This window comes from Equus przewalskii, chromosome 7, assembly GCF_037783145.1.
Source record: "Equus przewalskii isolate Varuska chromosome 7, EquPr2, whole genome shotgun sequence".
Lineage (NCBI taxonomy): Eukaryota > Metazoa > Chordata > Mammalia > Perissodactyla > Equidae > Equus > Equus przewalskii.
The window spans coordinates 31229324-31243545 of NC_091837.1; the positions used below are offsets into that span (position 1 = coordinate 31229324).

Genomic DNA, 14222 nt, shown 5'->3' on the forward strand with positions numbered 1-14222 from the left:
ATATTAATTAGGCATACATGTGTATGTGATAAAACAATGAAGCAAAAAACCAGAGGATGATCAACATACTCAGGAGAACGTCTCTGCGGAGGAGGCGAGGGGTTGGATAGGAGGAGCAGTGGACACGCGGCAAGTTATTTGTAGTCTTCTCGTGACAGACTCGTGAACACTCATGAGAAAGTACTTGTTACTAATGTTAGATGAAAGGGGGACATAAATGCAGATAATTAGATTTTTTTCGAGGAAGATTAGCCCTGAGCTAACATTTGCCGCCAATCCTCCTCTTTTTGCTGAGGAAGACTGACCCTGAGCTAACATCTGTGCTCATCTTCCTCTACTTTATATGTGGGATGCCTGCCACAGCATGGCTTGACAAGTGGTGCGTAGGTTTGTGCCTGGGATCCAAACCAGTGAACCTCGGGCCGCTGAAGCAGAATGTGTGAACTTAACCACTGTGCCACCGGGCCAGCCCCAGATTTTTTTAATTATAGGAGAATACTACGGATAACCATGTACCACTACATATGAAAATTTAGATAAAATCTTGCAATTTCCTTGCAATTTATACCTTACCAAAATTGAGCAAGCAGAAAAAGCAAGACTGAATAAATCAGTAACAAACAAGGAAATTGAACTGGAGTCAAAAACTTACCTTCATGAAATGTAGCAAGCCTAGATTATTGAGCAGTAAAATTTCACCAAACATGGAAGGACTTGATCATCACTATGTTATACAAACAGTGTTACAATAATTTTGAAAGGATAGATTACTCCAAAATTCATTTTACAATCCTGGTATAATCTTCGCAAGCAAATCTGGAGACAGTAGGGAAAAAAATAATTATAGGTCAATCTAATAGATGAAAATTTTCTGAATAAAATGGAATCCAGGTTTCTTTCTCCACCCATTCATACATGTCTGTATTAGGCTGAACTATATGAAATTACCAATAAGGGACCATTTTTGACATGTGGCAAGTTTTCTTTTCCATCTCACATCCTCTTCTACAGCGTGGCTGTGCCACTCTTCCCATTGCGAGTCTTGTTGGCCGCAGACTCGCCTGTAGCGGAAGACAATGATGGAAGTGCTGCCTCGTGGCTTCCCACACCGCGAAAGGCAATGCCGCTTCCGCTTTCCTCGCTGGAGTACTTGTTCTTGAAGCTTTTGGCTACCATGTGAGCAGTCCCCTCGGGCTGTGGTGCTAGGAGGAAACCTCAGAGTCCATCTAAACACCTAGCGAGGCTCTGAGGCTACCTGCAGAGAAAGAGAGACCATCCGCCCCATATGTCCCAATGCCACACTCTCTAGCTCCAGCAGCTGACGGACAGCAATGGCATGAGAGCTCCTGCACCAGCACTGCCAGCCAGACCTTCCCTGAATTCCTGACCAACAGAAACCATGAGAGACAGTAACATCTTTGTTCCATACACTATAGAGTTTTGGGGTGATATTATAGGCAGCAACAGTAATTGTAACAGAAATCTGGTATTGGAAGTGGAGTGCTACTGTAACAAAGTCTTAAAACATGTGCCACTGGCTTTGGCACTGGCTCGTCTCTTGAGGAAAACATGAGTGAAAGCCTGCAGGGCCCTTAGGGAGGGTATTAGTAGACCCTAAGGTCATCAAGGAAGTTGCTGTTGAGGGCTTGAAGGAACATGAGGATAGTGTTATGGGAACATGGAGAGAAGGGGACTTTGTTATGTGGTGGCAGAAAGTTGCTCAATACTGTCACCTAATGTAAATGGAAAATAGAAAATGTACCTAATGCCCTCCAATAGTCCAGCTAAGAGTTTCCTAGGCACAGCGTCCAGGTGCTACCTGGCCTCTTCTCACTAATTACAATAAAACGAGAGAGGGAGAGAAGAACTGAAAAATGAACCATTCCCTGGAGGAAATGTGAAATGGCCCAGAACAGTCTTTTCAGCTAGTAAAAGTTCTCAAAGTAAGAAGTTCCTCAGGGACTATAATGTCCTGAGGTAAGATTTCAGAAGGATCTAAGGGGGTGCCTCATGAACCCCTTCAGACCCCCAAAAAAAGCCTCCTAAGGATCTCAGGGGAATACCTCTGTGGACCCTCTCTCCTAATAGAGCTGCTAAGAGTCTTCAGGCTGTGCTCTCACGGAAAGCCCACAGAGAGCCCAAGGCAGACAGAGTCTTAATCTCCAAGAGATTTCGGGGGGATGTGGCTTTTGCCTAATTGATACATAAAAACCCACAAGGTTTTTTTTTCTCATTTCCTATGTATCCCCCAACAACACATATGTACAACTACCAAACTCCTTCTCTACCAAAATACTCTCAGAACAGAAAATTGGGAGCTTACCTCTTTAAGAATAGAGGTCAATCAACAAGCCCTCAGTGAGGTGGGCCATGGAGTCAGTCGGTAAGTTCCAAGAACTCAATTGCAGACCCGGGCGGAGAATCATTTTGAAGAAAACTTCATGACAACCTCAATTCCCAAGAATATTTTCCATTTCTTGAGGTTGCAGAGATGCTAACTAAGGGGCTAACATGAGTGGCTAATAAAGAAAAATGGTGAAATTGGAAAGTGTTTGAGTAGAAAGAAAAATACCGGACAAAATTATGGTAGAAGTATGGGTTAATTGGAGGACTCACGGCAAAAAGTGGAAAAAACAAAAGCTAATTATAAACAGAAAGATAGTATAAATACATGCACAGATGCCACAAAGTTTTTAAAACAGCCCTATCAACCTGTCCAAAATAAAAAGAGATCTTTGGACTCACAGCCTTTTTGGGGCAGGAAGGGGGCTGAGAAGGATACCCACTTGCAAACATGGGTCATTTTTACGCATAAGGAAGGAAGGCAGGCTTAGACACAGAGGGTGCAGCCAAGAGCTCTGAACTCCAAGTGAGCAGGAGTGAACCCTACACGGACCCAGCAGGACTTAGGAATTTCTATGGGCCCGTGGCTGCCTTGTGGGGACTCCTGTTGTCCCCGGTTTTGAATGGGAGCAGATTTCCTATGTCTGCCCCACTATTATATTTTGGGTGTGTAAGATGACAATAACTTGTCCTTTAGTTCGCAGGTCTTCAGACTGAGAGGAGTAGCACCTAAGGAGCTGCACCCTAGGGAGCAGTCCCAAAGAGCCTCTGGTGCGGCAGTAGCTGATTTAGGTGATGAGGTCCTGGACTTCAACCTGCTGCCATGATTGGTGAGACATTGGGGTCTTGGAGGAGATGAGTATAGCTTACAGATGTGAACTGTTAAAGCCAGAGAGGCAGGCTGTGGTAAGCTGTTTCCCAAAGATGGCTGCAACAATATTTCCTACGCAGCATCCTCTTCGACAATGTGACAATGTGACTGTGCCATTCCGCCCACTGGGAAGGGAGGTCTATGCCCCCTGCTCCTTGAATCCAGATGGGCTGGAGAATTGCTCATAGCTGGCGGGATGCAGCAGAAATGAAGCTGTGTGGTTCCCAAGGCACGGTCATCAAAGGAGCTGCAGCTTCCACCTCGCTCAAATGAATGCTCAGCAGTGAAGACTCAGCTGCCAGGTCAGCTGTCCAACTGCCCTGAGGCTGGCCTGCTGTGACGAAGTCCAGACAGCTCACACGAAGAGGCCTGAGACATGGAATACCGAGAGATGCCCCCACCAGCCACGTGTCCCAGCCCCACCCCGCTGTTCCAAATCCAGCCGCCAGCTGATTGCAGCTGCCTGAGAGACACGACTGCCTAGCTGAACCAGGAAACTGAGATCTAAATAGCCATGAAATGTTGAAGTGATCTACTATGTAGAAGAGCAAGTGGACCAACCCGCAAAAGGATAATTTCATACTGTTCAACCCTATAAGTAAATAATATGTCCAAGATAATTCAATATTAGAGTTCATTAAAAAATATTCATCATATTAATTAATTAATTAATTAAGCAATTCCTTGTGATAAAATCCTTAATGAACTCAGAATGGAAGCTGATTTCCTTTTAAGGTAATAAAGGATAGCTACCAACCCCCACAGCAGACATCATACTTCCAGTAAGACTTTAGAAACATCATAGCTAAAGTCAGGAACTACTGAGGTGACCCCTCTAGTTCTCATACTACTAAGCATGGAACTGACACCCTAATCAATGCAGTAAGATAAGAAATGAAGAGCAAGTGTTACATGGACTGGAAGTAAAGAAGGATAATTGTGGTTGTTAGAGGCAAGATCTGGAAAGGATTTTAGCACTGTTGCTAGACACAAATCAATGCTGTTCCTAGACCCCATCTGTCTTAGTCTGCTCTGGCTGCAGTAACAAAATACCACAGACTGGATGCCTTAAACAACAGAAATTTATTTTCCCACAGTTCTGGAGGCTGGAAGTCCAAGATCAAAGAGCCAGCATGGTCAGTTTCTGGCGAGAGCTCTCTTCCTGGCTTGTAGATAGCCACCATATTGCTATGTCCTCACACGGCCTTTCCTTGTGTGCCCCTGGAGGGAGCGATTGAGTTCCCTGGTGTCTCTTCTTATAAGGACACAGATCCTACCGGATTAGGGCCTCCACATGATGACCTCATTTAACCTTAATTTCCTTAGACACCCCACTTCCAAATATAGCCACACTGGGCGTTAGGATTTCAACATATGAATTTTGGAGGGACACAAACATTCAGTCCATAGCACAATTAACAGTCAGCAAGAAAATATACTAGGAAAAAAAACCTCTTCTTCATAATATCAATAAAAATGATAAGCTACTAAGGAATACATATTATACTGTACAATATGGAATTTAAAATGAGAGCTAGCTAGGAATAAATCTTTTAAAAAGTTATATAAACAGAATTTAGGAATAAAATAAAATGCTATCAAAGTTCATAAAAGAACTGAAAAATTGAAAGATATACAATATTGATGGAGTAGTCAATATACTAAAAATGATTCTTACAAAATATAAATTTAATATGGTTCTGATCAAAACAATAAAAGAATTTTTTCTTGAAATGTGACATACAGATTCTAACATTTACATGAAAGTTTACAGGTCTCAAACTATCCAAGACAATAATGAACAAACACAACAATTAGGGGAGGTTTCCCTTCTAGATACAAGAGGGGTTTTTTTGAAGAAGATTAGCCCTGAGCTAATTGCTGCCAATCCTCCTCTTTTTGCTGAGGAAGACTGGCCCTGAGTTAACGATCTGTGCCCATCTTCCTCTACTTTATATGTGGGACGCCTGCCACAGCATGGCTTGACAAGTGGTGCCGTGTCCGCACCCGGGATCCAAACCGGCGAATCCCGGGCCACAAAAGCGGAACGTGCAAACTTAACTGCTGCGCCACCTGGCGGGCCCCACAAGAGGTTTTTATTAAGCTAGAATAATAAAGCAATGTGGTATTCATACAGCGATAGACTAATAGGTCAATGGAACAGAAAAGATTCCAGAAAGGGACCCTTGCACATAGAGGAACTTCAGATATAAAAGAAGTTAATTTACAAACATTGGGCCATTTGATACTTGGTGGCTGACTTGTGTCCCCCTCCAAATTCACATGTTGGAAGTCCTAACCCCTAGCACCTCAGGATGTGACTGTATTTGGAGATAGGGACTTTAAAGAGGTAATTAAAGTAAAATAAGGTCATGGATAGCCCCAATTCAAAATGACTGGTGTCCTTATAAGAAGAGGAGATGAGGACACAGACATGCACAGAAGGATGGCCATGTGAGGACACAAGGAGAAGACGGCGTCTACATTCCAAGGAGAGAGGCCTCAGAAGAAACCGACTCGGCCAACACCCTGATCTTGGACTTCCAGTCTCCAGAATTATGACAAATTTCTATTGTTTACCCTACCCAGTCTGTGGCATTTTGTTATGGCAGCCCTAGCAAACTAATATACTTGAGATTAGGAAATTGGCTTCCCATATGGAAACAAAAGGAAATTAGATCAATGTCTCACACTACCTGCATACACACAACTCCAGATAGATTAAAACTTAAATGTTGAAGCAAAATGCCTAAACTATTAGAAGATGATACAAGGAAATATTGTATAATATCAGGATGGAGAAAGATTTCTTAAGACACATAAGGAAGCCATAAAGGAAAAGCTAGATAGATTTTATAATGTCAAAACTAAAATCTAAGGGACCAACAATTTTATAAACAAAGTTCAAAGACAAGGAGCAGACAGAAAAAAATTAAAACATGTATTGCATATTGAGGATTCGTACACAATTGCATTCAACTCCATGAATGTAGTAGAAAAAGATAACCCAATAGAAAAATAGGCAGGCAATAACTGACAATTTATGGAATAAAACCCCCAAATGGTGTAGAAATGTGTATACTTCTGCAGTGATCAATGAAACACATTATTTGTATGTTCTGCAGTTCAAATATTAGTCCAAGTTTTAAAATCTTAGCTTGGGTATCTATATCTTGCTCCTAAGTCCTCATAATGTTCCACCATTAAGCAGCATACTAACTTTCCGGTTCAAGTCTATATTTTCATCACGTTAAAGTAGCATACAAAGTTTTCTAATTTATTATTATTTTTTAAAATCTAGGATGTATTTTTAAGTTTAAAATTTTCTTTTCATCTTATTGACTATATTTTTCCCTTATACTTATTGATATGGTAATATTAACGGATATCCTGATCATCCTTATATTTCTAGAATAGAATCCACTTGGTTATAGTGTATTTCTGTAAGGTATTGCCAGCTTCTCTCTGTTAGTTTCTCAGTATTTTTGCATGTGTAGTCACAATCAAGTTTTGTCTGAGCATCCTTTTCAAATCACACATTTGTCGATTTTGGTGTCTTTATGATGGCAACTTAATAAATAGAAAGTTTCCTTCTTCCAATTCCTCTGGAACTATTTAAACATAAGAATTCTCTGTTTGAAAATTTTTTCATCCTACCCTACTCTCTTTTTTTTTTCTTTAAGGATAGTGACTTATTTACAACTTTACCCCGCAGCAGTTGAATTCCGGATCAGTTTTACTTTTTGCTGTTGATTAATTCCTATCTGCTTTCGATAACGTATTAAAAATTGTTTTGTGGTTTCCTCAATTGGATTCTTAAGCCAATTGTCTTTTTTTTTTTAACGTACTGATGGATTTGGATTCCTAGTCTTTAAAAACCAGAATCCTCTACCTTTCTCCCAAAGGCGCGTACCTGTAAATCGCCCCTGGGCTGGCAGCCATCCTCGCGTCTCTAGGCAACCAGCGTTCCTAGGACACCGGGAGGCCGACATGCCGCGGAGCCTCCTGGGAAATGTAGTTCGGCGGCGCCCTCCTCTCGCGCAAGCGCACTCACACAGCCACCGACGCTTTCGGGTTGCGCCCTGCTCTTTGTCCCTCGCCGCCACGCGAGAGGCGAGTGTGCGCGTGCCCGTGTGTGCGCGCGGACCCCCGCCCCCGGCGGCGGGGGGGGCACGTGGTTCCCGGTGCGGCGCGTCCCACGGCGGAGGCCTGGGGTCGGTGTGGGCGCCTTTGCGGGCTGGGGGTTCCTGGCGGCCGGCGGCTGGGGGCGTGTGGGTCCCCGGGGCACGCGGGGTCGTGCGGGGCTGTGGGCGTCAGCGGCCGGGGCGGGGGTCGGGGCGGCGCGGCGCTCACCGCGGGTGCTCCCTTCCAGGTCGGAGCGCAGGCGCTGCCCCGCCCGGCGCCGCTGGATGTCGTCGGCCGGGAGCCCCGCGCGGGCCCGGGCGCCACGGCTGCGCGGAAGGAGCCGCCGCGAGCGGCCGCGGGGCCCCAGGCGGAGCGGCGGGGAGGCTGCGGCGGGCGCGGGGCCCGCGGCGCCCGGCTCGGCCTTTGCCCGCGGCGGCTCCCAGCGGCTTCTCGGCTAAACCCGGCCCCAGAAGCTCCGGACGGGACGGGCGGCCGGGCCCGCGCCGGTGAGCCGCCCCCGCCGCCCCGCACAGCTGGCTCGCGGTGCCTGGGCCTCACGGTTTATCTGAAAATGAGGCAGCGGCAAGGAGTGGTATTTTTTTCCCTAGGTTTGTGTTTTTTTGCATAATTAACAACCTACTTTAATTATTACTTATTGTTTACTTTGAGCCGTGTGGTGCTGGAATGAAACTACTCTGCTTGTCTGTTGTTTCCCTGAGTTAAGGACTTTAACATTTTAAAGAATATTTGTATGTTTTCCTATCAACTTAAAATGTGTTTACTGTAGTCAGTTTGGAGCATCTCGATAAACACATCCAAATGGAACTCATTCGTGATCCCGTCAACAAGAGAGTCACTGCCAGCATTTTGGGGCATTTCTTTAAGTCAACAGGTGTGTTTTTGGTCCATCTTATTTATATTTCCTTTAAGAAAAGAAAATTGGGACTATGCTGCATATGGTGCTTAAGCCGTTACAGCGTGTCATGAGTCTCCTTCCTTGAAATGTGTCGTCCCGCGTGGGGAGCCGAAGCTTAACCTGGGGAGTTTCGTCACCTGGCCCCTGAGAGCTTCCCGCTCCCGCTCTGATCCTCCGTCCGCCGGGCCGCCGTCTGCGCGCGGGCACCGTGTGGCTCTGATCCTCCGTCCGCCGGGCCGCCGTCTGCGCGCGGGCACCGTGTGGCTCTGATCCTCCGTCCGCCGGGCCGCCGTCTGCGCGTGCACCGTGTGGCTCTGATCCTCCGTCCGCCGGGCCGCCGTCTGCGCGGGCACCGTGTGGCTCTGATCCTCCGTCCGCCGGGCCGCTCTCTGCGCGCGGGCACCGTGTGGCTGTGATCCTCCGTCCGCCGGGCCGCTCTCTGCGCGCGGGCACCGTGTGGCTGTGATCCTCCGTCCGCCGGGCCGCTCTCTGCGCGCGGGCACCGTGTGGCTGTGATCCTCCGTCCGCCGGGCCGCTCTCTGCGCGCGGGCACCGTGTGGCTGTGATCCTCCGTCCGCCGGGCCGCTCTCTGCGCGCGGGCACCGTGTGGCTCTGATCCTCCGTCCGCCGGGCCGCTCTCTGCGCGCGGGCACCGTGTGGCTCTGATCCTCCGTCCGCCGGGCCGCCGTCTGCGCGGGCACCGTGTGGCTCTGATCCTCCGTCCGCCGGGCCGCCGTCTGCGCGCGGGCACCGTGTGGCTCTGATCCTCCGTCCGCCGGGCCGCCGTCTGCGCGCGGGCACCGTGTGGCGCCTGTGCTGGGAACGGAAGCCGGGCCCTGCGGGGCTGTGGTCACCGGCTCCGGGGCGCCCTGCGTGGGACTTTCTGGGTGTGTCGTCGGTGTTGGGCACGTTGCTGAACCTCGGTGCTCGGTGCTGCCGCTGTAGTGGGTGCTGAGTGCGTCAGAGACAGCATGGTGTGTAAACCCTCTGGCACAGAGTAAGTGTGGATGATCCCTTATTCTCTGCCTGTCCGCCGACATTTCCGCAGGACTTGACGCTGAGTGGACCTCCTGAGGGCGGGGAGGGCCGCGGTGTCGCCGGGGCAGAGCGGGGGGCGGCCGGGCCGTCGGGGAAGGGCTGGGGCGCAGGGCCACACGCCCGGGGTTCAGGGGAGCCCTCTCCCTCCGGGGCCGGCTTTCAGAAACATTTGTGCAAATTAAAGCGGGAAAAGGTCGAGTCTGCGTGGTTCTAAGTAACACATTTAAACATCGTGAGACAGATTTTAAAACTGCCCGGATGGCTGTGACACCCCGCGATACCCGTTCCCCCGAAACTCTCGTCTCTGCCCTCGCTGCGGCAAATGGACCTCGTTTCACACAGGGGTCTCTGCTCTCGAAAAGTGCTGTGTGAAACCCAACCGAGTTCACCACGTCGTCTGACAGAATTAGGAAGGAAATAGTGATTTTACAATCTCCTTAAGGAAATGGTTTGAATGATAAACGTAGTTTTATTGTCACAATGCCGGAATTTTTATTACCTGAAATGAAAGCAAATAATGCAAAGAAAATGACGTATTTGTGGTAGTTATATTTTCCTCATTTGTAGTGTGTGTATGTGTGATGATTTTTTTTTTTAACCACACAGAGGTTTTTAGATTTTCTAGTGGTTAAGTTTATTGACTGTTTCTTAAAACAAATACGGCTTTTGCCTTTGTATCCCATGTAGGGAAAGTCTTTCCAAAATTGTACAAATACTCACCTGTGTTTTCTTCAGGGATTGTCTTGGTCTCCATTATTTTAAATTCCAGTCCATCTGAAAGTAGTTTGTTGTAATGTATGAGATAGACAACTGGCTCTGTTTTCTTTCAGGTGTTAACCACTTCTATTTATTATCAAGTAGTCCCGTTTTACTCATGGCGTTGAAATGCCACATATATTGCACGCTAAATTCTTATGTTTTTGCACCTTTATGCTTTATTCATCTGTAGCTCTTTTCTGCTTTTTTTTTGGTGGGGAAGATTAGCCCTGAGCTAACATCTGTGCCAGTCTTTCTCTATTTTGTATGTGGGTCGCCACCACAGCATGGCTCGATGAGTGGTGTAGGTCTGTGCCTGGGATCTGAACCTATGAACCTGGGCTGCTAAAGCGGAGCATGCTGGACTTAAGTACTGTGCCACAGGGCTGGCCCCTCTTTTCTGCTTTTTTTTCTTTTTTTTAAAGATTGGCACCTGGGCTAACAACTGTTGCCAATCTTTTAATCTTTTTTTTTTTCTGCTTTATCTCCCCAAACCCCTCGTACACAGCTGTATATCTTAGTTGCATGTCCTTCTAGTTGTGGGATGTGGGACACCGCCTCAACGTGGCCTGATGAGCGGTGCCATGTCCACACCCAGGATCCAAACCCTGGGCTGCTGCAGCGGAACACGCGAACTTAACCACTCGGCCACAGAGCCAGCCCCTGCTTTTTTGGTTATTATAATTTTATAATATATGTTAATATTATGTGGATTTGTTTATACTCATTTTGTATTTCCAAAAGTGTCCAAGCTGTTTCTGAAACTTTTTCCTTCTAGGTAAACTTTAGAATTGCTTGTTAAAAACTTTTTGACATTGTAATTGGAGTTGACTGAAGATATGAATCATTTGGGGCTAAATTATCTTTACTGTGTGAAGTCTTCCTATGCCAGAACAAGACCAGACTGTACATGTGTGAAGTCTATTTTCATAGTTCCCGTTGGCTTTCTCTGTAAGATTGGCCCTGAGCTAACATCTGTTGCCAATCATCTTTTTTTTTCCTTCTTCTCCCCAAATCCCCCCAGTACATAGTTGCATATTTTAGTTGGGGTCCTAGCTGTGGCATGTGGGACGCTGCCTCACTGTGGCCTGATGAGTGGTGCCACGTCCATGCCCAGGATCTGAACTGGCGAAACCCTGGGCCGCCGAAGTGGAGCGTGAGAACTTAACCACTTGGCCAGGGGTCCGACCCCCACGTTGGTATTTTTAGTTTGTTTCATATGGATCTTTCATATTTCTTGTCAAGTATATTCCTGCATATTTTATGTGTTTTTTTCTGTTATGAGAAGACTTTATTTTCTACCCTTTTATCATTTTATATAAGAAAGATGTTGATATTATAGAACTATGTTTATTAACCTGGAAAGATGGTCTTTGCATAGTTAGGAAAAAAAACAAAAGCATTTGTTAAATGTGACCATATCCTTATATTTTTGTTAAAAATATCCATGTAGGGGCTGGCTAGGTGGTGCAGCGGTTAAGTTCGCACGTTCCACTTCTCGGTGGCCCCGGGTTCGCCAGTTTGGATCCTGAGTGCGGACATGGCACCACTTGGCAAAAGCCGTGCTGTGGTAGGTGTCCCACGTATAGAGTAGAGGAAGGTGGGCACGGATGTTAGCTCAGGGCCAGTCTTCCTCAGCAAAAAGAGGAAGATTGGCAGTAGTTAGCTCAGGGCTAATCTTCCTCAAGAAAAAAATATATATCCATGTAGTTTCAATCATCTCTTAAGAATGGTTACCTGTGGTGTGGTGATAATCATAGATAACAGTTGTTTCTTATTTAGCATGTATACATTTCTAAATTTTGCTGTCAGATTTTACTTTTGTAATGATAATTATGGCTAATATTTCTTTAGTGCTGCTGTGTGCCAGCTCCTATCCTAAGATGCATATGTTTTCATATTTTGATATATAGAGGAATCATCTCTTGTGTAACTGGGAGAAACCTCAGTGTGTCTTTCTGAGTTGGCACTGAAGTTTGAATCACAGAAAAGAATGAAAGAGCAGAACTTGGCTTTTTAAGTGCTGCTTTTTAGTATGATATGGGCATGAGCAGGCTGTTGATGTATGTGTCTGTGGGAATAAGGTGACTGAAGGTGTACATAGAAATGACAGCTAATTGCAGGCTGTGTGGTCAGTGTGTGTGTACGTACATAGATGCACACAAATGATGTTATGATTTTGGTGGCAAATGCCCTGAACATAGCAAGAAAAAAATAACCTTCCAGTTCTGCTCTTTAATAGCTGTGCAGTCATGGGCACAGCTATGTCACTTTGCCTCAGTTTTTCTGTAAAACAGATTATCAGAGAGATCAGAGCCCTGCTGGGTCATGTGTAAGGGTTACGTTACAGGGTGTGTGGCATTTTGTATGACGTGTAGAAGGCACTCAGGTGTCAGGTCTTGTCATCACGAGGAAGTAGTCTCGTTTATTCCTCAGAATCCGACTGTTCAGTTGGACCCACAGGTCCACTTTATCTTCACCGTTTTGGCAGGTAAAAAAATGGAAGATTAGTAGGCAAGAAAGGAGTGTTATTTGAGATGTGGAATGTTATCATCTAATGGTTAAAGAATAATTCTCCAGAAATACGTAAGCTCTGTACATTTCACAAATACATAATCCAGGCATCAGCAGGATTATGAGGAAAAATTGACCAATCTGTATCATCTTGGGAGATTTTAACACACTTCCCTCAGAAATTGCTAGAACTGGCAGGCATAAGTTAGGAAGGTTATAGAAGATTTTAATAGGAAAAGAAGGCTCAGAGAGATGAAGTTAGTTAGTTTGTTTTTGCCCAGACACACAGCCAGTAAAGGGAAAAGGTCGAGTGAAACTCAGATCCGTCTTAATACAAATCACGTAAGTTTTCCAAAATTCTATCTGCCTGAAGTAGAATTGTCTAGTGCTTCACAGCATCTGTTAAAGAGGTTTGTACTTCAGTGTCCACAGTGAGCGTGGAATGATCTCACAGTTCCTTTGTTTCTGATGTTTCTGTATCTGTCTGCAGAGATGCAGACTTCTGCTCCTTTATGCTGTGGCCTGTTGCTGCCCTACTTGCCCTGTTTCGGTTATCTAGAAAACACACTCTGGCCTTAGATGATCAGGAATTCCTAGTCCCTGTCAAGAGAGGAAAAGGTTTTAGGTGCAGTGTGAGTATTCCAGTTAAAGTGCATTTGTCCCTGAGTCCACAGATCCTGGTTCCCTGCAAATAAGCCTGCTCATGTGAGATAAGAAAGGAGCTCCTGGAACCAGGACTTCGTTCTCAGTGTGAGAGACCCAGCCAGGACCTCAGACCAGAAGCACATCAGGAGAGGACCCGTCTCGGACTTGCGAGTCGTCTCATGTAGGCAGCAGAACGTGACCATGTTGCAGGTGAGTCGATTGTTTGTTCCTCATTATTTTTCCTGGGGATTGAAGGTGGTCTGTGTCTTCCAGTGAAACAAAGTAAGAAAAGTTAAGAAATCAGGGGAAAATAGCCTCAGAATGGAAGATCCAGATTGGGATAAAATTGGAGCAGTGATATATTAACTATAGGGCCTTGAAAGTTCTTAAGGTTTGAATTTTTGTAAGCCATAGTGTCCATAATTACTGAATTTGAGCTGCAAACTGGTTCTCAAATTTTTGGCAGTTGTAATAAACGCGAACATTTATATGAGTTGCGTTATCCAAATGAAAAAGCAAACTGATTCTTCGTAGAAAGTTAATATTTCTTGGTCATTCCATGATGAAGTCTTTGAATAAATGATATAGTAGGTAATGAGAAATGTAATAAATACCTGGGTCTTATGGCCATTTTTCACCATTTTCCACAGTGTGACCAAGGGGAGAATGCCAGAGCAGAACTTAGTGACCATCAGTATTTATTTATTTATTTATCTCTTTAATTGTGAAGCAGAATTCACATGCAGAAAAATACAGAAAATGTAAAAGTACAGCTTAATGAATTATCATCAACTGAATACCCGTGAAACCTCCCTTTACGTTAGGAACTAGAACCTTCTGGCTGAAACTCAGCTCTTCCTCTGCTCCCCTGCACACGGGACCAGGACCCTGGCTGGTGCCTGTTTTCTTGTCTGTCTTCCTCGTTTGCTCCTGAATCTGATTCCTTAAACTCGGCACTTGGTTTGTCTGCTGTGGTAGATGCTCATTTGTGGTTTGCTTCTTTCACTTGACGTT

General features: G+C 45.6%; 1 protein-coding gene across 1 annotated transcript in view; it reads left to right on the plus strand.

The window, feature by feature from the left end:
* LOC103560097 (zinc finger protein 850) overlaps positions 1-14222 on the plus strand; it is a 57473-nt gene that overhangs the window by 26894 nt on the left and 16357 nt on the right. The window contains 3 exon segments of the mRNA XM_070628026.1: positions 1012-1117; positions 7233-7947; positions 13279-13418. Coding sequence (XP_070484127.1) covers positions 1012-1117; positions 7233-7947; positions 13279-13418 — 961 coding nt within the window.